This window comes from Mytilus californianus, unplaced genomic scaffold (assembly GCF_021869535.1).
Source record: "Mytilus californianus isolate M0D057914Y unplaced genomic scaffold, xbMytCali1.0.p SCAF_9, whole genome shotgun sequence".
Lineage (NCBI taxonomy): Eukaryota > Metazoa > Mollusca > Bivalvia > Mytilida > Mytilidae > Mytilus > Mytilus californianus.
Window position 1 is genome coordinate 82798454 of NW_026262745.1, and position 20941 is coordinate 82819394.

The window sequence follows — 20941 nt, forward strand, 5'->3', positions numbered from 1 at the left end:
ACTTTTTCTTGATAAGATTGTGTGGAAGTGTAGTGTAGAGAGTGGAAAAATCATAACTGTCAACAGAATTAAAAGGACTATCAAAAGCACGTATTTTATCTAAAACCTCTAATGAATTTTTAACACTCCAAAAATAATTAATACCATTATTTTCATAAGTTTTATTACAAAAGTTAATAACAAGATCTTTGATAGTAGTAAGGGAGGTAGTTAGAAGCACTGACAGAATAGTAGTAGAACACTTACTAGATGCGGAGATGAAACGGAATTTAAGTATACATGTTATACGCTTTTTAAAGAAGACGTTTTTTTTTTAGAGATTTCTTATTAACATGTTAAAGTGTATGTCGCTACATTTCTTTCTATTCGTAATTAGTATACTGAAAAATCTGAATTAAGAACGACAAAATAGCAAAACTCTATACAAATTGCTATTTTGCCGGAGCCGGCAAAGTAGCACTAAGGAGGCTATTTTGTCGGAGCCGGTAAAATAGAACCTAAGAACTGCCTTTTCGAAATGACCGCGTGACCGTATGTTTCTAATCATTACAACATGTACAATATAAACAATCTAAAAAAAGACACTTTCTGTGACGGTAACTGTTACTTGATCAGTATTCACAGGCACTTGTCTCTGAACAAAAAAGGCTGGACAGGAGTTTTGAGTGAAAAAAAAATGCAAGATGATCGATGAGCAACTTGGCAAAAAAAAATAAAAAAATGCAGGATTACAATTTATGTAAAAAAAGTCAGGATAAACTAATAAAAAAAAGGCAGGACAGAGATTACAACTAAAAAAAAGATGCAGGACACAATTTTTCATCAATTTATTTGGTGGATTTAATCATACCGTGGGCATCTTCTTATTTTTATATTATATTAAAGTATATTTAGATAAACAAAAATTCAGAGACAAGTGCCTGTGTCATTATTGATGCAAATGTGGACAATAATTCAAAACATTTACGACCTAATCTGTTACCAAACATTTTTATTAAAAAAGTATTTAATAAAAAATGAATGATATACATTATTTTTTTAAAGGCTTTAGCAGTTCATAGTTATTTTTTAAAATAACCCTGTCGGAGAACAATCTTGCAAGAACATTAATCTATATTTTGTATGAAAAAAACGAATATAAATTACATTCGCTTTACTGTTTGATTAAGGATTAAGACTAGCAAGTAAAAACACCCTATTTCTTTTTCAGTCTTTAAATGTCAGGTAAAATAATAATTTGTTAAATTTCTTGTATTCTTAAACGTCAATATAAATTCCTTTGTTCTAAAAATAGAGTTTTTGTACTGATTGTCACATGATCAATAATTTCATCATGTGCCTTTGACTGTACTGTGGCATTCTGAGTTTATCTGAAAAATATCAACATTCACATGTGTAAGACTCTAAGAAGTGTCAATTATGCATTTTTAAAAGAACTTACTTCATAGGACTAGTATACAAATGCATACATTTCAAGATGACATCTAAGAATTTAGAAAATTGAAACATTTCCAAATTATTGATGTAAACAGTACAACTAGTATTGAGGATGAAGTATACATAATTGACTGGTATTTCAGATGTTTATGAAATTTTGTATGCATTTTAGAATTTCAAGTTAAATCTTTCTTTTCACTGTTTCTATATCTGCATAATCAAACAACTAAAACCTTCAAAGAGTTTTGATCTTGATATGGTACAGTGACATGATCCACCGGACATTAGGTTTTTGCATTGTGCATCAGTGTCATGTAGCGATTAATCCAAAAACCTGTCCTCACCCTAATGATATCTGCAAAATGATCTGACAATCTGTTGAAGATTCTATCTTGTTAAAAATGTCTGGTGGTATTAAGTTCCAGTTTTTGCTTGCCTTGACGAAGTCAAAAAGCGAGACATAGGTATGCTGTTTCAGGAGGCGTCGGCAGCATCAACAATGTTTTAGTTTGTGATTAGCATGATTAGGTCTAGTTTATGGTGAACCATAAGTGGTAGGTCAATGGTATTTGGTATACAGTTGTATTAGCATTGGCACATCTCATTTCCATGGAGATTATTTGGCCCTGTCCCCTCAGTCATTGTCTATTGACTTTGAAACTTTTGCTTAGTTTACATGTATTTTAGTTTGTGATTAGGTCAGTTTATGGGGAAGCATTGGTGGGTCAATGATATTTGGTATGCAGTCGTATAAGCATTGGCATATATCTCATTTCCATGGAGATTATTTGGCTCCGCCCCCTTAGTCATGGTCTATTGACTTTGAAAATTTTGCTTAGTTTACATGTATTATTTTGTGATTAGGTCAGTTCAAGGGGAACCATTAGTGGTAGGCCAATGTTAATTGGTATTCAGTTGTACATACATGTGATGGACTGTGAAACTCAGATCAGGAGATTGGGAAATTTTGGTCAGGAGATTAGGACTCAAATCAGGAGGTTTTTTATCGACATAAATTTTGTCATAAATGTAACTGTGTGATGTACTAAATTGTCTTTTCAAGTGTATTTTCTTCAACTTTCCATCCGAATGTAATATGTTTTTGTACCCTTGTACTATTATATTTTCTTTATCTTTATTCAACCTCTCATTCTTTTTTTTTTTTGGTAAGAATTTTTAAATTTCATTTTGTAACTTTTGTTTGATCTTTCTTCAATAAAACATTAACTGCTAAAAGATCATTTTTTTTTATTATATTTACAGGAGATTGGGTCTTTTTTGCATGTAGATTTTTTTTTTATCTTTATTATTAATTTTTGCAAATAGATTTTTTTTTTTTTTTATCTTTATTATAATCACACTTCTATATACATAGCACAGGTTACAATTACAATTACACATATATCAAACATTGATATCAATTACTGTCATTTTTTCTGAAAAGAAAAACATACGAATTGCTCATTTACTCTGACTTATTTTTTTTTTTTATCTTTATTCTCTGACTTATCATTCTTTCATGCAAATGCAACATAAACAATTATCAACAAATGGAAGTTTTTAACGACCTTGACTGGCTATACAGCCCTTGCACGGTCAGTAATCTATTACAACACAAATGGAAGTTTTTAACGACCTTGACTGGATATACATCCTTTCGCACGGTCGGCTTGGTGCCCGAAGGCGTTTGGTTAGCGTTTAAATAATTTTGTGCCATCGGTCAGGAACAGGTGGAGGACTCCATTTTGGTAGGCCGCCATCTTGGTTTTGTGAGTTGTTTTGGTTTTTCTTTTGTTGACTATTTTGATGTTTTGTCTTCACAACGGCTGCTTTCAGGGCCAGATTGGTCAGCTTGGCAGCCCGCTATCCTCGATGATGGAGAACTGGTAGATGAGTCTCGGACGTAGTATTAACGATGACAGGAAGCATTATCAGGACCAAAGTCTTGAGACAGTGAAATGGTGGTAAACAATTATCAACAACAATTGGAAGTTTTTAATGACCTTGACAGAGGTCATACTTGTAATATAAATTTCAATTTAAGCCTTGAAAAAAAGAATAGAACCCTAAAATAATTTCCAAATTATTATTTTTTTTATTTGTCCTTAGACATTTAAAATCATTTAATTATCATCTTTTTATGATTATTTGTTCAATTTATATTTCATTTATATTCTTTTAACAATTTACGTTATTTAAAGGAAAATAATTTAAACAGCATAAAACCAAGGGAAGTAACCCAAAATTTATTTCAATTATTTTTAAATACACAAAGTTTTTATTACACAACGGCAGTTAGTCTGAGGTAAAAACCATTGATTACCAGTATGTTTGACACCCAAGCTGGCAAGTGAAGCCATATAATTATGCATGTTCTTTGATTTACAGGTAAAATTTAACTTCAGGTAATGTCAGTTACACCGGATATGGCGGCTGAAAGTTTTCATTCTTGAAATATTTCATACACAGGATTTTCTTCTCTTCAATGGGAGGATGGGAGGAGTCCCCTGAAAACGGGATTATTGTACTCCCGTCGGGAGGTTCACATGTATGGTTGTATAAGCATTAGCACATCTCATTTCCATGGAGAATATTTGGCCCCGCCCCTCAGTTATGGTCTATTGACTTTGAAACTTTTGCTTAGTTTACATGTATTAGTTTGTGATTAGATCAGTTTAAGATGAACTGCTAATGTTAATTAATTAAGTCAATGATATTTGGTATGCAAACTTTTACATAGTTTACAAGTTAATGTTTGTGTTTAGGTTTGTTTAAAGAGAACGACTTATGATAATTCAATGGTATTTGGTTTGCAGTGCATTGGCATATGCTAGATATACTTACTGGAGGTGTGATGAGATGATTGAAGCTGTTAATTTTCTCCTTGATAATATCTATGTACATTTCTGCAGCAAAGTTTATCAACAGGTTGTAGGTATGCCTATGGGCACTAATTGCGCCCCTTTAATAGCAGACTTGTTTTTGTACTGTTATGAATCACAGTTTATGACCAAACTCAGTAAAGACCCGTTTAAACTGCATTTAATTGATAAATTCAACAACACTTACCGTTATCTTGATGATATTTTTTCGTTAAATAATCAAGAATTTTCTCAATATACAGCCGAAATTTACTCAAAGGAACTTACTTTAAATAAATCAAATTTAAACAGTAACAACAGTCCTTTCCTAGATTTAGATATTTCGTTTTTACACGGGAAATACACACTAAAATTTACGACAAAAGGGACGATTTTTCGTTCCCTATTGTTAATTTTCCCTTTTTGGATGGTGATGTTCCTTTGGCACCATCTTACGGTGTTTATATTTCACAACTTGTTGGCTATGCCCGTGTCTGTTGTGACGTTTTTTATTTCAACGAACGTAATCTATGTATTACTGGTAAATTATTAAGCCAGGGATTTCGTTACCACAAATTAATTAAAACCTTTACTAAATTCTTCCACAGATATAAAGATTTGGTTATGAAGTTTGGTTGCACCTGTAGAAAACTTATTTCAAATAGGATTGCACATCCTCATTTTTACGGCAATATTGTTTACTGTGCCCGGAAATTTAGAAAGGATCCTGGTAAACTTATCGATCCTTTAAACATGTTAAATAAACTTATTCTAAAAGGTTTCCAATTCAACACTGAAATTAGATCATTAAATATTGTTTTTATTGGTACTAATATTGATTTTGTTATCAGTAAATTAAAAGCAAACTAAATATTATTGTTATATACATATACACATTCATGGATCTACAATCTGTCGATACCTGTATCTTGGTATTGCACAAGGTCATGTTTTTCTCTGACTGTTTATGACGTCTTTACACTAAATCCATTGGATGTTGGATGTATTTATCATGTTTATTAGTTGTTAGTGGCTTTGAACTAGCTGTCAGTAACTGTGAGTACTCTCAGATCTGTACTTAGTGTCTTTTTGTTGTTTGGATGTACAAGTACCCGGCCACGTCCACTTGTATTTGTAGTATTTGTATTTTTATCCATCTGATGAGTTAAGCCTCTTTCAAATGATTTTTAAAGTTCGTTCTTATGTTGTACTGCTACACCACTGTCCCAGGTAAGGGGGAGGGTTGGGATCCCGCTAACATGTTTAACCCCGCCACATTCTGTATGTATGTGCCTGTCCCAAGTCAGGAGCCCGTAATTCAGTGGTTGTTGTTTGTTTATGTGTTACATATTTGTTATTCGTTCATTTTTTGTACATAAATTAGGCTGTTAGTTTCCTCGTTTGAATTGTTTTACATTGTCATTTCGGGGCCTTTTATAGCTGTCTGTGCGGTATGGGCTTTGTTCATTGTTGAAGGCTGTACAGTGACTTATAGTTGTTAATTTCTGTGTCATTTGGTCTCTTGTGGAGAGTTGTCTCATTGGCAATCATACCACATCTTCTTTTTTATACATCTCATTTCCATGGAGTTTGTTTAGCCATGTACCTTCAGTCATGGTTAATTGACTTTGAATATTTGCATAACTTATATGTTAAAGTATTGCTATTTTAATTTCAACATTTGCATTATCAAAATTACAAAAAGGCGAGACATATCTCTGTGATAACAGTTTATTTTACAGTATTCTGGATAAGCCAAATTTGAGTGAGTCTGTTCTGGTTGGAGGTCTGAGGAAATTATAATTATGCATGGATTTGGTGATTCTTCCAGGTGTTTTCAAATGCTCTGTTGGTAAATAGGCTTGATTTGTTTAGTCCTTTGGGCAAAAGTGGTAGCCTACTCTGTGTTTTTTCTATGTTTTTGTGCTTGACTTTCAGTGTCTTATTTAAATGATTCATGTCATAGTTCTTAAATGAGATGGTAAACATTACTAATTTGATTAAAAAATTATATATCCAATAAGACTTCCCATTATGAAATACATATACAAGAAAATAAAAGCATCATATATCTTTATTTAGCGCAAACACACTGATGTAAATATTTATTGCTGTTAGAGTGAAATCGACACAGAGGGTGTCAAGAAATATAAGTTCCTCATACTATATTAAAGTTCCAAAAGGAAGAATTGTTATGAAAATGGAATATTATTTCCACTGGAACAAATATTATAGTAGTTGTTCCTAACGGAATAAAGGTTATAGAATATTTGTTCCAACAGGATCAGATATTATGGCATTGTTTATAACAAAGTTTCAAGGTGAACTTTTGTTGTGAGCCATAAAAGTGTCCTGTGAAGGTATATTTAAATGTGTCTGATGTAGTGAAAAAGTGTCTACCTATTCAATCAGACATAATTCCATAATGAAATACTATTAAATTCTGTCCTGTAAAGGTTGATTTTCAATAAGAGGACACTTTTTCACAGTAAAAAAGTGTCCTTTAAAGGGAGATAATAAAAAAGTAACTGAAATGTTTTAGCTATGCCGTTATTTAATTTTTTTATAAATAAAACAAACCAATTGAGAAGTTCAACCAGTTATAATTTGATATAGACATAGAAAGCCAAATGTAGGAAGAACAGATTACAATATTTATGAGTACTCATTGATTCTTGAATATTACATAATTTTGTAAATTGAAATGGATTACAGGTATTATTATTAACATAGTTCATATTAAGTTCTATTAAATGTATTACTGTTTTTGTGTGTATTAGTACATGTTTTATTGAATAATTTATGTTTCATTACACATGGTGATGATCACATTTTGTATGAATTCAATACTCCAGTTTACATGCCATGTTTTATTAGAGAAAAAAACCCCATGCTAATTTTAAAACTTCAATTTAGATAAAGAACTGAAGCTATGTATACATTTTGTAGGTATTGAGAGTGGACACTTTTTCATATGAAATATTGTCCTTTCTTTGTCAGAGGGACACTTTTTCACATCTGTGGACACGATTTCATAAGTAAATATCGTCCGGACGATATTTCATAATAACTGTGTGTTGTTGAACTTGTTGTTGTTGTTGTTGTTGTTGTTGAGAAGTGCTTACAGTATTTCTTGTTGATCATATAAATTCATTCAAAGTATAAAGACAAGCTCACAGGGTGATAGGTGTATCATGTGCTCATGGGGCAGATCTTTATTCATGTTGTAAAGCTTTTGTTTACCATTGATCAGTTGAAGCATTCCATTCTCATAAAGATACACAAAATAAAAAGTTACACATTGATCAAAATTGTTTGTTACATATTACTTTCAAATGATCAAATGAATGTGGGAAAAAGTGGAGAAATCTTAAAAATTTGTATCTTAATTTCATATACATGTACATATTTTGAAGACTTCGTTTGAGATCACGGAAACAAAAAAATCATGGCATGCTGGGAAGAAAAACTAATTATAAAAAATCACTAATTCACTCCTCATGATACCTGATAATCAGATATCCAATAACACATCTATACTTTTACAGATCAGTAAATCATAGAATGACACAAGTTCTTTTCTGCCTGTTATTCTCATTAGTTGTGTTGGAAGTAGGAGATGCCTTAGATAATGGTCTAGCTCTAACACCACCCATGGGATGGATGCACTGGGAAAGATTCAGATGTATAACAGATTGTAAAACAGATCCTAAGAATTGTCTCAGGTAAGCAGAGTTCTCAAAGAAAATAGAACTTGTAGGTAGCTCATTTTAGATATAAATTCTATGATTTATTTATTGAACCAGGGACTTTCATTATGACAGATAGACATGTTTACAAAAAATGGATAACAGGAGATACTTAAAATTGTTAAAGTGGAAAGTATAACAGACCACACTAACCACCAGCACCCATCCATCTGAGTGAAAAAAAGAAGCAAAAAGACAAACAACAATGAGCAATACATGGTCCTGACAGCCTGACATGGAACAGGAACAGAATGTGTTAGGTTTTTACTAGTTTTATGTGTTAGGGAGCTACCATTTGATTTTTATGGGGGGGGGGGGGGGGGGGGGGGGGGGGGGGGGGGGGGGGGGGGGGGGGCTAGGATGAAATTTGAAAAAAAAGGCAGGACAGGAGTTTTGAGTAAAAAAAAAAGGCAGGATGAGCAACTTGGCAAAAAAAAAAAGGCAGGATGACAATTTATGTAAAAAAAGTCAGGATAAACTAAAAAAAAAAAAGGCAGGACCAAATAGAGTGAAAAATAAAAAGACAGGACAGAGATTACAACTAAAAAAAAATGCAGGACAACATTTTTCATCCTAGCCCCCCCCCCCCCCCATAAAAATCAAATGGTAGCTCCCTTACTAAATTTCCCCTTTGCCTATCTAGACCATAAATTGTAAGAGTAAAACACAAGTTAAAAACTTGCACAGTACAATCACCATCAGGATGACCACCAACTTGAACAAGGAAATGATAGATGGCAAATAATTTGGAAAGTAGGGTCAAAATTTACATGATGATATTTTTAAAAGGTTACTAGCTACAGCTGCTGACTGAATAGTGTAGCTTAAAAAAAAACTTAAAATCAGAAACAATGCTTAGGTAAAGAACTAGCTATCATTATAATAGGGAAGGTAACAAATGTATACAATAACACTTTTAAACTTTAAAAAATGTGCTTCATTTAAAAAAGAAAAAAAACGTTGTTGTTGAAATATATGAAATTTCTAACTTTGTTTGTCAGTGAAAACTTGATAATGAGACAAGCTGATAGAATGGCATCTGATGGTTATTGTGATGCTGGTTATATTTATCTCTCCATTGATGACTGTTGGATGGCTAAGGAGCGTGATTCAAATGGAAGGTTACAAGCAGATCCCATTAGGTTTCCAAGAGGAATTAAGTTTTTGGCTGATTATGTGAGTATTTATATTTGTATTTAACCTTTTTTCCATTCAAAAATAGTAATTTTGTTTTTGACAAGAATTTGATCAATATGATGATACTTTTTTTCTGATTTTGATAATAGTTCAAATTTGAAAATAGTTTTTCTTTGACATTGCCCCTTGAAAGATTTGCAAAGTTTGGAAAGACTCTTGTATGTTCAAACAAAATGTAGATTTTAGTTTGCAACAAAACATTTAGACAAAAGTATGTCTTCCACGACATTTTCTTGTAATGCATATTAACACTTAAAGCATTGAACTGTTCAAATATTGAAAAAGAGTATACTATAATCAGCAAACTTCAGGTACACTTGGGATTGATTTTTATATGTTGAATGAATGTAAATATTATGTTGTTTAAAAAATTTTGCCATGTCATCTTTAGACAGAATATGGTTCAGTTTTATGGAAAATGGTGTTTTTGGCAAATATCTTTTTATAAAATTTTCAAAATGTGAAAAATTTGTTACTTTTACATTTATGAAAGATGGTATATTTACTTTTTCATGTGATCTGAATAAATAATCTGACAAAATTTTATGTTTGTGCTGTGTCTTGGTTTTTGTTTTGTGTGTGTATATATTGAAATACAAAAACACACATTTCTGGCTAACACATCAGAATGGCAGTGCTAGATTTATTGTATGATTATTGCACAGATCTAAATTTCAAAATGAATATGTATGGCTGCCATTGATAGCACAGATTCAGAGTATGCCCTTATAGGATATAATACAAATAGCAAAATTAGGAAAAGGCTTTACAGAGTCTATAAATACATCATTTTGTGCTAGGTGTTTTATGATCCTAAATTCAAATGTAAAAATGCTCCATTTTAATACCTTACCTAGAGTCCCTCAACTCTAGCATTAGTTTCGAAATAATTTTGTCCTAGAAATAATTTTGTCCTAGATGTCTTGAATGGAATATGGAGTCTCTTAGACAATTTGGTGGCATTTTTTTACACTAAAAAAAGTAGTGGTTAAATTTAGGTGTGTTAATTTTAACTCTTTGTGTTAATACCATATCTCATTTTCGTCATTTTTAAATTTGTTGTTCAATTAGTTTTGATTACTGGTCATGCTGGTTAATATGTAAAATAAATACAACACAATACAAAAGCATTAAACAAAAACATTTGTATGATAGATAGTAGAAAGGATTTAATCCAAAACAATCAAGATTATAAAAATTGCAATAACATGACAAGAGAACTGATGGTAGATCAATTAAAGTTGATATTTTTATGGTTGTGGCGCTAATCTATTGATCTTGTAATCAAGTAAGACATACAGTGCATGGTCTAAAGTATTCCTCGCCTACCTTTTTTAAGCTATATTTTTCATATAAAGCATATTTTTTCCAAAAATTATATTGAAGACATTTGTTGTTGGATTTTTACAAAACAGATTTTAAAAGACGCAAAATTGTCTAAAATATATATTATTTGTTTATTTGGTCATATTTTTGTCATCAATCATTTTTGTTTTCTCTTGATATGAACAGGTATAATATTTTTAGCGGGTTATTTAAAAGTGTGCACCACATTTTTTAGGTTAATATTTCGAATAGACAGAAAAAATATTACAGTCATTCCATATAATTTAATTCTAAAAAGGAGTAAATCATGATAAAAATGTTGATGACGTCACGGTCACATGACAAAATTATGCCTGATGTTTTATGCTGATAGACAAAACACTTTCAGCCAATCAGAAAAATTGTTACATCCAAAATTAAATTATTTGAATTTGGTTAAAATATATTGCAAATTTCTGAACAAAAAATAATACTTGTGTTTATATAATCAGAAAATGAAAACACTTAATATAAAAAATATAACCAAAATAAACAAATAAATTTGTAACATTTTCGCATCTTTTGGTACCAAGTTGATAAAACCTGACCAGAAATGACCCCACAATATTTTTTGAAAAAAATGCATTTTTGTATGAAATATATTGTGAAAAATCACAAGTGAGGAATACTTATGGCCATGCACTGTAGTAAGAATAACTAGTAATTCATACATTTTATCTATTTAGCTTCACAATAAAGGTTTAAAGCTTGGTATATATGAAGATTTTGGTACAAGGACCTGTATGGGATACCCTGGAAGTGAGTTCTACTTACAACTGGATGCAGAAACATTTGCCAGCTGGGGAGTTGATCTTTTGAAGCTTGATGGCTGTAATGCTGACAGGAAAGATATGAAAGATGGTAGGTTACAACAAAGATAAACTGTAACATGAGGAAAGTTTATGTGCTCCTGCCATTCAGTGTCGGCTACAAACAGTATTACCCATGTCCATCAATCCTTCATCTGTTATTTACAAATTCCAACAATTGACTATTTTCTATTATACCTGTGGATAGAGTTGAATTTTGAAAAATTGTACTTGTCCCTACATTATTTCATTAATCCCTGAAGATCTGGAACTGTTTTTTGAAACATTAGTGAATAATGATAAATTTCAGATCAAGTTTGTTTTGTTCCGTTTGAAAGACTTTTACTTGAATCATAACCCTTAGACAAAAAAAAATTCATGAAAATTGTACTTGTACGAGCATTGTTTTTAAAGGGGCATTAGCTGTCAAATTCATGTTCACCTGTTTTACTCAAATTCTCATATTTGATTTGTACCATACTTACCGGTAAACGTATATCCAAATTACCAAAAGTCTAAAATAAACAATTAACAATGCATGGACTAGATAAAATGAATCAACATTTTGTGTGTATTTTAGTCTAGATGCCATCTAATTAACCATCGAAAAGACCTCCAAAGACTGCCGACGGTCATATAACCCGATTGAAACATAAATATAAATAGTAACCACGTGCAACTGAATTTTTCTAGGTCTGTTTGATTTCATATTATAGTTAAAAAAATATGTTAATCATCGTTTTTACCTGTATAAGAATATTTTTTTGTGGATGGAATCAGTCAACCAAATGGTTCATCCTATTTCACTTTCAATGTAGAAATTCTTTTCCTTTTAATAGCTGAACACACCTAGTACATGCGTAACCCATCTCTAACTCATTAGTTAATGGGTTAAATTGACGTTCACATGAATATGGATTCAATGAGATTAAATTATTGACTTGCAAGTCAATAATACATCAGTGATGTTTTTGATCTTATTTTGACAAGTTTGGACCAAACTGACTGCTTATAACATAAAATTATTTCAAAATTCTGCTTTTATTAATACAAATGTACTTGAAACAAGAACAATTGTATTTTAAATTTTGTCTAAATCGTAGCTAATGCCCCTTTAATGCATGCAAATCTTGAGCTGATTTTTGTTACTTTGAATTCAGAAATTATTTTGTGCATTTATTATTGTGATTTTTGAAGAATGGATATAAATGCGAGATTAATTATTGCGATTTCAGAAAAATATGCATACAGATATATGTATCAGATACCAGAATGCGAGTTCATATTATTGATTGATTGATTGATGTTTGCTTTACGCCGCCTTAGCGCAAAAAGGCTATATCGTGGCGAGAGCTTATTCATATTATTCATATAATTCCATATTATTGCGATACTCACCCAGTTGCATTATTTGAAATAATAAAAAACTTAACAATAATTTCTGAATTTACAGTACATAAGAGTATAATGATGATTCACATTTAGAGTTTGGATTTTCTTCCAGGTGGCAGAGTTTTGGCAGAATTTAAGTTTGAATTTTATTTCAGGTTATCAGCTTTTGTTGTTCCAGTTAATTTCTTAGTTTTGCAATATTAAACACTCAATAAACCCATTAACATAGTGTGTCCATTGTATGTCCCTGGTATATATTTGTTGAAATTGGAGGTAGACTTTTTCAACAAATTGTCAGCATTCCTATGGGAACGAACTGTGCGCCACTCCTTGCTGACCTCTTCTTATTATCATATGAGTCGGAGTTCCTTCAGACACTTGTCAAGAATAAGAAGATCAAAGAAGCCAGATCATTTAATTTCACATTCAGATATATTGATGATGTTCTTTCCATTAACAATCCAAACTTTTCTGATTGGGTTCAATTAATATATCCTCCAGAACTAGAAATTAAAGAAACAACAGACACAGCATCCTCCGCCTCATTTTTAGACATATATACCTAGAATTTGACATAAGCGGTCATCTCAGTACCATAATCTATGAAAAACGAGACGATTTTAATTTTGAAATTATCAATTTTCCCCCACCTTAGTAGCAATATACCGTAAATTGGGAAATTTTGGCGTCGGGATATTTTGGCGGTTTTCTCTCGAAAGGCATGTGTTTTATTTTGGTGTGTGTAATTTTGGTGCTTCGTCCAATTGTTATTTTTAATTTTGTTACAACAGTAGTGAGCAAGCTCATTCATATTTGTCTTTATTTACCCGTTTATTGACAACATATCATTGAATTTATCAAACGAGAAACACGACTAAGTTAACCTAATGAAGGAATCGGAATTGGATACGGATGCAATTGCAAATAATTCTGTATATCGTGGTTCAAAGCTTAAAGAAGTTATGAAATCAAATCTTAAACATTAAAATCACCTTTTAAATAGATTGTTTATTTTTAACAAATATCATATGAAATAAATTTTAATCATCTCTATTGCAGTACATGTTAATCTATTGACGATCAAGGATTTAAATTTTAATCCTTATGCCCCTGGCAGTACAAAAGTCATGTTAATTAAGTGAAGATAAAGGATTACAAGGAGTTTCGATATTCTAATTACCAATAACGGTGTCTAATCAGCAATAGCCTGGCATATTTATGACATGTGTGAATAAAAATTCATGGTATATTTTCTTAACAATTTCAGAAAATTGACAATTAAGTAAAAATTATATAGTGTTGTTGTCAAATTATACCAGGTATTTATTTGCAGATTTGGCTATGTATAGAATTGTACGAAATATACGGAAGATATAATAACATCAAATATTTTCCCTAACAATTAACATTACGATATTGTCGTACCGGTACGTGATTTTGGCGTTTCAATTTTTAGTGTTTGCTTTATTTTCGTGTGTTTAATTTTGGCACTTTCATTGGAGGCACCAAATAAACCAAAATAAAACTACCACCAAAATAACCCAATTTACGGTATTAACTTCACCTGCATATGGGATATACATTTTCCAACTCATTCGGTATTCATGAGGTTGCACTGCTACCCAGACTTTATAAAACGTCACCAGTGGCTGAGCAGAAAGTTGACGAACCAGGGTTATGTCAAAGAATGTCTCGTCCTTTTCCTTTTGGCATGGCGTGGCTTGGTACTTATGCATCCCGCCAATGTGTTGTTGTGCTGTGGTCGTTTTTTTTATTCTTGTCTTTCATTTTAGCTTATGTGCTATGTCTATATGCCATTCTGTTTTTCTTTGTTGACATATTTGTTTGTTTTTATAGTGATTAAGATTATAACACAATGTTGACTGCTGTACCCCTATTTTTGACAATTTACCTATTATGGCTGTTTGTTTGTTCACACATTGTTGTCAATCTAATGGAATTTTATGCGACTGTCATACAAGTGAGAGGTATAACTAGCTATAAAACCAGGTTTAATCCACTATTTTCTACATAAGGAAATGCCTGTACCAAGTCAGGAATATGACAGCTGTTTTCCGTTCGTTTGATGTGTTTGAGCTTTGATTTTGCCATTGTATAAGGGACTTTCTGATTTGAATTTTCCTTGGAGTTCGGTATTTTTTATTATTTTACTTTTTACCTTTCAAAGAAATTCTCAGGAATATTTAATTTTCAAATAATAAGACTATAGGTGGGGGCATTCCTATGATATGTCTAGTTTTTAGGATGACTTACTTTTATGCACTTACCAGCCTTGGACTTTATTATATTTATCTGGACTTTTGTCACTCTGCTTGTAGATTTTGAGCTGGTACATGTATTTTGTTCATAAGTGTATAATTGTGATTTATGGATCAAGCTTCATTCAAGATGTCATACTTTTCAAGAAATGAAAAATATATTTTTATAGGTTATGAAGCAATGGGATTTTTCCTGAACAAGACAGGTCATCCTATTTTATATTTATGTAGCTGGGCAGCATATGTTTCTCCATACAAAGATCTGGTAAGATTTCATTGCAACTTTGATCATTCATATATGCATAGAACTATTTGTAAAGTTTGTGATTGAGTCATTTAAATTACACATTATTTTCAACATTATCATATTTAATCATGATAATTCAAATTAAAAAGCAGACAAGATTTACCTCAAATAAGAAATGAATAAGTGCCAACCTGGCCTTGTAAGGTAATAGTGATTTTTAAACTGGAGCAGATTGTTACCTCAAGAAAAAACTTTGTCAAACAAGGCCAATGCCACAGTTGACAATGTTTTTCTTGTGTATTAATTTTCTCTATCACCCTCTCAGCTATGTTTTACTTAATTTGTTATATTTAATGTTCTATAATTATGGTCTTTTAATTATTGAGAGGGAACATTAGAAAATTATTACTCAATGAGCCATGTGTTAAAGTAGAATATTACCCTTGTATTAACCAATGAAAAAATTGCATTTTACATGTAAAAGTATAAAAATGTTCAAATGTTAACCCATTAATAAGTAAAAAAATATCAAATATGTTGACTGCAAAAAATGTTTTAGATTTTTAGTTTGTAGGAAAATACAAATTTTTTAAATGCCTTTACATTACTTTGAAAAGGGAACTGATCTTTGATGAAAAATATTGGATTTCAGACTGATTATCCAGCATTTAAGAAGTATTGCAACCAGTGGCGTAACTATAGAGATATACAAGACTCATGGGATGTTATGTATGACATCATAGATTACTATGGCAACAATACTTACAATTTGTCAGCCTATGCAGGATCTGGACATTGGAATGACCCTGATGAGGTATATCATTGTTAAAGATTCTTATTGACTTAAAAATTAAAACAGTTTTTTCCTTTCACAGAACTAGAGCTGGTTCATGGCAAATTGGAGCTTTTCTTATTCCTTAGTGAGGTATTCATGATGGTTTTGGCTCCTAATAAGTTCAATGTTTAGTATATGTAGTGTTCTAATATGAAATTATGTTTTATTGAAAGTATATTCATGATTTGGCCTAACTCCTGCAAGGCTTAATAATTCTTCAAAATAAGCCTGAATCCATACTATGATTATGTCTATCAAATTGACACCTTCCAAACAAGTGACACTGAAATTAATTTCTTTGACAGTGTGGTCAAAATATTGTTACTGTATGCCTAGATAAACCAGAAAACATCACCAAGAAATACAACCATATTACTACTAAAACAACAAAATGATAACTTCAATTTCTTTTATTACTATTTGAACATTAACTGAAGAATTGTACACTATCTTTTATTTTGAACAATTTAATAAAGGTCATGGGATATAGCCAATCTTATTTGTTTAATAATAACAAACCACAATTATTGTATGAACTTTAATGAACACACATTATGTTAAATTGTCCTGATGATTTCGAACTAGCAGCAAGACAAGTTGACTAAATAAAGCATCTACGATGCAGTAACTAGGATGTTCTTGTCTTTCTATAGTTTATGTTTTCTTGAAAATAATCAGTTTTATAAAGAGCTATTAAAATAATTCTTAGATATTAAAAGTGTTATTGCTAACTTTTATGTTTGAAAAAGTAGTGACAAACCATATTTTTCCTTCTCTGTTTGTTTCTCTGTAGCTAATAATAGGTGGATATGGCTTGAGTTTTAATCAAGAGAAATTACACATGGGAATGTGGGCTATGATGGCATCTCCTCTATTTATGTCTGTTGATTTGGAAACCATTCGACCCTCATCTAAAGGATTACTATTGAATAAAATGCTATTAGAGATCAATCAGGACCCTCTTGGAGTTCAAGGTCAGAGAATATGGAAGGTAAGTCTTGTGTTAAAGCACAGAGGGTCACCTCTAATTGCACTGCGTAACAAAATTTATTCAAAGAGTAGATATGATCTTGGAAATTGAGTGAAAATCTAATTAAGATTATATAATAACTATACATACAGATTTCTTTTGGGTTGAGAGAGAGAGAAAGGTGAAGTGACTTGTTTCAGGGTTATTATTTGTAATTTTGCACTTTAAGTTAGTTTTGAGAGTAAGCAAGACTTAATGCATTATGTTTTACTCATTGTAAATTCATTCAGATCATAAGGCAAAGAAATTAAATCTTATAACATTTGTTATGAGAAAGGGACCTACAAATAATAAAAAGATGTAATCTTAGTAAATTTATCATTTTAAAAATGTAATTGGCATTTGCTGCTGTTCACTTTTCCCTGTATGACTGTCGGAAAATTCTGGAGTGTGGTAACCCCTTTTAAAAAGTATAAATGCCAACTTTGTAATGATGTATAGAATGAAGGTAAGGAATTTTGTCTGACCTGGACATCATTTTGTGATTCATTGATCAACATCAACTGTTACTCTTAATGATTAGATTTGTTTCTCAGTAATTTATTTAATCCTATTGTAAGATAAGAGATACGGAAATTGAATTATGAATATTATGAATTTTACACTTCTTAACATATGTATAAGAGGGGTCCGACAACTTACAGAAAAGAACAGAAAAGGACCAAAAAGAACCGAAAAGGACCAAAAAGATTCATTAACATTTCTCCCAACTACGTCCTGTGATATGGCTCTGTGTGGTAGTTTGGAGATACTAAGGGTGGATAATATGATTGAAGTGGCTTGTTTATAACAGCACTCAAACCATACATATGCTGCATGTCCGAATATGCTCCTATAACTACAGCATTCATGACAAGCTGTTGATATTAACTACACGGTTATCCCTAATCCGATTGTACCCTTTGGAAGTGGTATCATATTGCTGTTTTTTGCTTATTTTTTCTAATGCAGTCAGGAGTCTCATATGGTAATGGAAAAATTTGCCTTCCAAATAGTCTAGTTGATACAGAGCGATAAAGACAGTTTCCGTCGCCTATAGTTTCTTACCATCTGACATCGTTTCGAAAATCTACATTTCTGTGTAAAGTGGTTTATTAGAAAAAATTAATAGGAGTCAGCAGGCCATTAACTTTTTCACGCCCTTTTATCTTTACATTAATTTTAGAGTAAACAATTATCAATTGGCAAGAGCGAGTGCACTTTTCATTTATTTTTTTCCTGAAAGACGAAATGACTGTGTTGTGCACAAAATTTATAATATATAAATAATAATGTGATTTTGTTTATTAATTAATCTTCTAATTATGTGCTTTCATCATTTTTGTAATTTTGAAAACAAGTAAGAAAACAAGCCTTTTTATTAATCTTAAGGTAATGATTAACATGTCATTGTGGCACCTTAACAAATTTATTTGAATTTAACATCCGAGAGGAAGTGGTTATGCTGACTTGTGTATTCTTTAATATTACCATACCCAATGTCACCAGGCAATATGCTGACATCTTTATATAAACAAAGTAAATACTTTTTTTTTAAATGTTAGGATAAACATTAATAGTACGATAGTATTTGCTTTTTTTTTAAATTTTTGTTGATATAATTGAGTCTATTTACAGCAAAATCTATCAAGATGTTTCTATCTATAAAATATGATATGCATTAATGAACAAATATTTTAATAATAAAGATTTAAATCCTGGATAAAAAATATAAATGATAATTTATTATACATATATATAAAAAAAAATAATACTGAAAACAGAGACATATATATGCTAAAAACCAAGTTATACTGTCGCTTTTTTTTGGTGTCCACATATCCCTATAAAATGTACAATCTAAGTTAGAATTATGCCATCATTTATTATGAGGGATTGTTAACAATATCAAAATTTTGTGTATATATATATATATATAAAATAAATATATGTATGCTCTTTTCGGCTCCTTTTTGGTTCTATTCTGTTCTCTTTGGTCCTCTTCGGTCCTTTTCTGTAAATCGTCGCTCTTTTCTGTAAATCATTGACCGTACAAGGGTATATAAATTAACACATTAGCCTTAAAGGAAGAAGATTACAATATTTGAGTTGATTTATGTATTTTTTAACATAGATACACAAAGTCAAAATTATGTAGCATACAAATTTTACATTGAAGTCAACTTTGCCAATCCTACAGCAGACAAGCTTGATAAATAGTCAGTCTTGTCATTATTCTTAACTTTTTTTAAATGCCTAATGCATTAGCTTTCTGTGAACATTTTCGGGGGATTTTTCTGATATGATATATTATCACTCCTTGTTTCTGTAATATGTGATATTGTAGTCTTAAATTTCTCTCTTTCTGTTTTTCTCAAGTATTTAACATATTGAAACTTCAAATATGTGAATGCATTTCATTTCAGTTTAGACAGTTTGAAATTTGGCAGCGTCCTCTACATAAAGCACACTCCTATGCTATAGCTGTTATAAACAGTGACAATGAAGGTGTACCAAGGACAATAAAGTTGTCATTATCTGAGTTTGGTGTGAATGGTGCCCCGGCCTTCAATGTTACTGATGTATTTGATGGTACCAGCCATGGTGTGGCACATGTAAATGATTCATTTATATATGAAGTGAATCCAACAGGGATATATATGGTTAGACTGGATCCAGTCATGTCATGGAAAAGATGAAAAGAAAAGAAAATATGTAATGAATGTGTGGTGTAAAGAGATTAACTTTAATTTTATGTTAGAAACTGTTGAGGGTTAAATGTTTCAGGTATTGTTTTGTTGTATTGCATGTGACGAAAGTCCCAGAATGCGATACGTAGGGATTACTATTTGCTGGTGGGGGTGGTGGCAAAAACTGTTTGTATAAAGCTTTATATTTCAGAAGGTAGAAGACCTTGATGCTTCGTACCTTTATACAGATGCCTCATATTACAATGTTTCTTCCTGTCATATTTCCATTGTCCTTGATCTCATTTTCATGGTTCAGAGACTGCTTGAAAAAAAATTACATTTTTTTGTCATGCAAAATACTCACTTATTATGAGTAATAGGATAACTAGATTTGGTATATGGTTCCTTGCAAAGTTAAAATGACCTTCAGAAAGGGTTCACCAGACCTCGACCTCATTTCATGGATTACTGTAAATTCAGAAATTATTGCGTGCATTTAGTATTGAGATTTTTGAAAAAAAAACAATAATGCGAGATTAATTAATGCGATTTCAGGAAAATCTGGATAGAGATATATGTATTGGATATCAGAATGCAATTTTTTATTATTGCGATACTCACCTAGTCACATTATTGGCATTAATAATTTGTGAACAGTACTATGTCAGTAGCTATGTCAGTAGCTATGTCAGTACTATGTCAGTAGCTATGTCAGTACTATGTCAGTACTATGTCAGTAGCTATGTCAGTAGCTATGTCAGTACTATGTCAGTAGCTATGTCAGTACTATGTCAGTACTATGTCAGTAGCTATGTCAGTAGCTATCAATGTTAAGTGGTTAAGTCTGTATCTTAAATCCTGTAAGCAATAAGTCAACTATATTTGGTGTATGGAATGATTGTAAACATGTTTGACTGGCAGGTTTCTTCTGACCTTGATCTCATTTTCATGGTTCATTAGACAATGTTAAGTTTTCATGCAAGCATTGGTTATGTTTGATTCTCTGATACTGTAAGTAATAGTTCAACTATAATTGGTATATGAAATGATTGTAAGGTGTACATATCTGTT

General features: G+C 31.3%; 2 protein-coding genes across 3 annotated transcripts in view; both read left to right on the plus strand.

The window, feature by feature from the left end:
• LOC127716481 (pleiotropic regulator 1-like) overlaps window positions 1–20941 on the plus strand; it is a 474697-nt gene that overhangs the window by 120001 nt on the left and 333755 nt on the right. The gene's annotated exons all lie outside the window — the stretch shown is intronic.
• Window positions 1326–20354, plus strand: LOC127716492 (alpha-N-acetylgalactosaminidase-like). Of its 2 annotated transcripts, none has more exons than XM_052222720.1 (8): window positions 1326–1395; window positions 7847–8023; window positions 9049–9223; window positions 11296–11470; window positions 15260–15354; window positions 15989–16150; window positions 16965–17162; window positions 19607–20354. In XM_052222720.1, exons 2-8 carry the CDS (start codon window positions 7863–7865, stop codon window positions 19877–19879), a joined length of 1239 nt encoding a protein of 412 aa, XP_052078680.1. In that variant the 5' UTR covers window positions 1326–1395; window positions 7847–7862; the 3' UTR covers window positions 19880–20354. The 2 variants fall into 2 exon arrangements, with proteins under 2 accessions (XP_052078680.1, XP_052078679.1); XM_052222719.1 differs by lacking the exon at window positions 1326–1395 and adding an exon at window positions 1402–1571.

What these genes read in the sequence shown, in the direction of transcription:
- LOC127716492 (XM_052222720.1), top strand. Translation starts at nt 7,863, where the DNA reads ATGACACAAGTTCTTTTCTGCCTGTTATTCTCATTAGTTGTGTTGGAA. An exon ending in CAGGAAAGATATGAAAGATG is followed by an intron (nt 11,471 to 15,259) that starts GTAGGTTACAAC and finishes ATATTTTTATAG; the next exon opens with GTTATGAAGCAATGGGATTT. An exon ending in ATTGGAATGACCCTGATGAG is followed by an intron (nt 16,151 to 16,964) that starts GTATATCATTGT and finishes GTTTCTCTGTAG; the next exon opens with CTAATAATAGGTGGATATGG.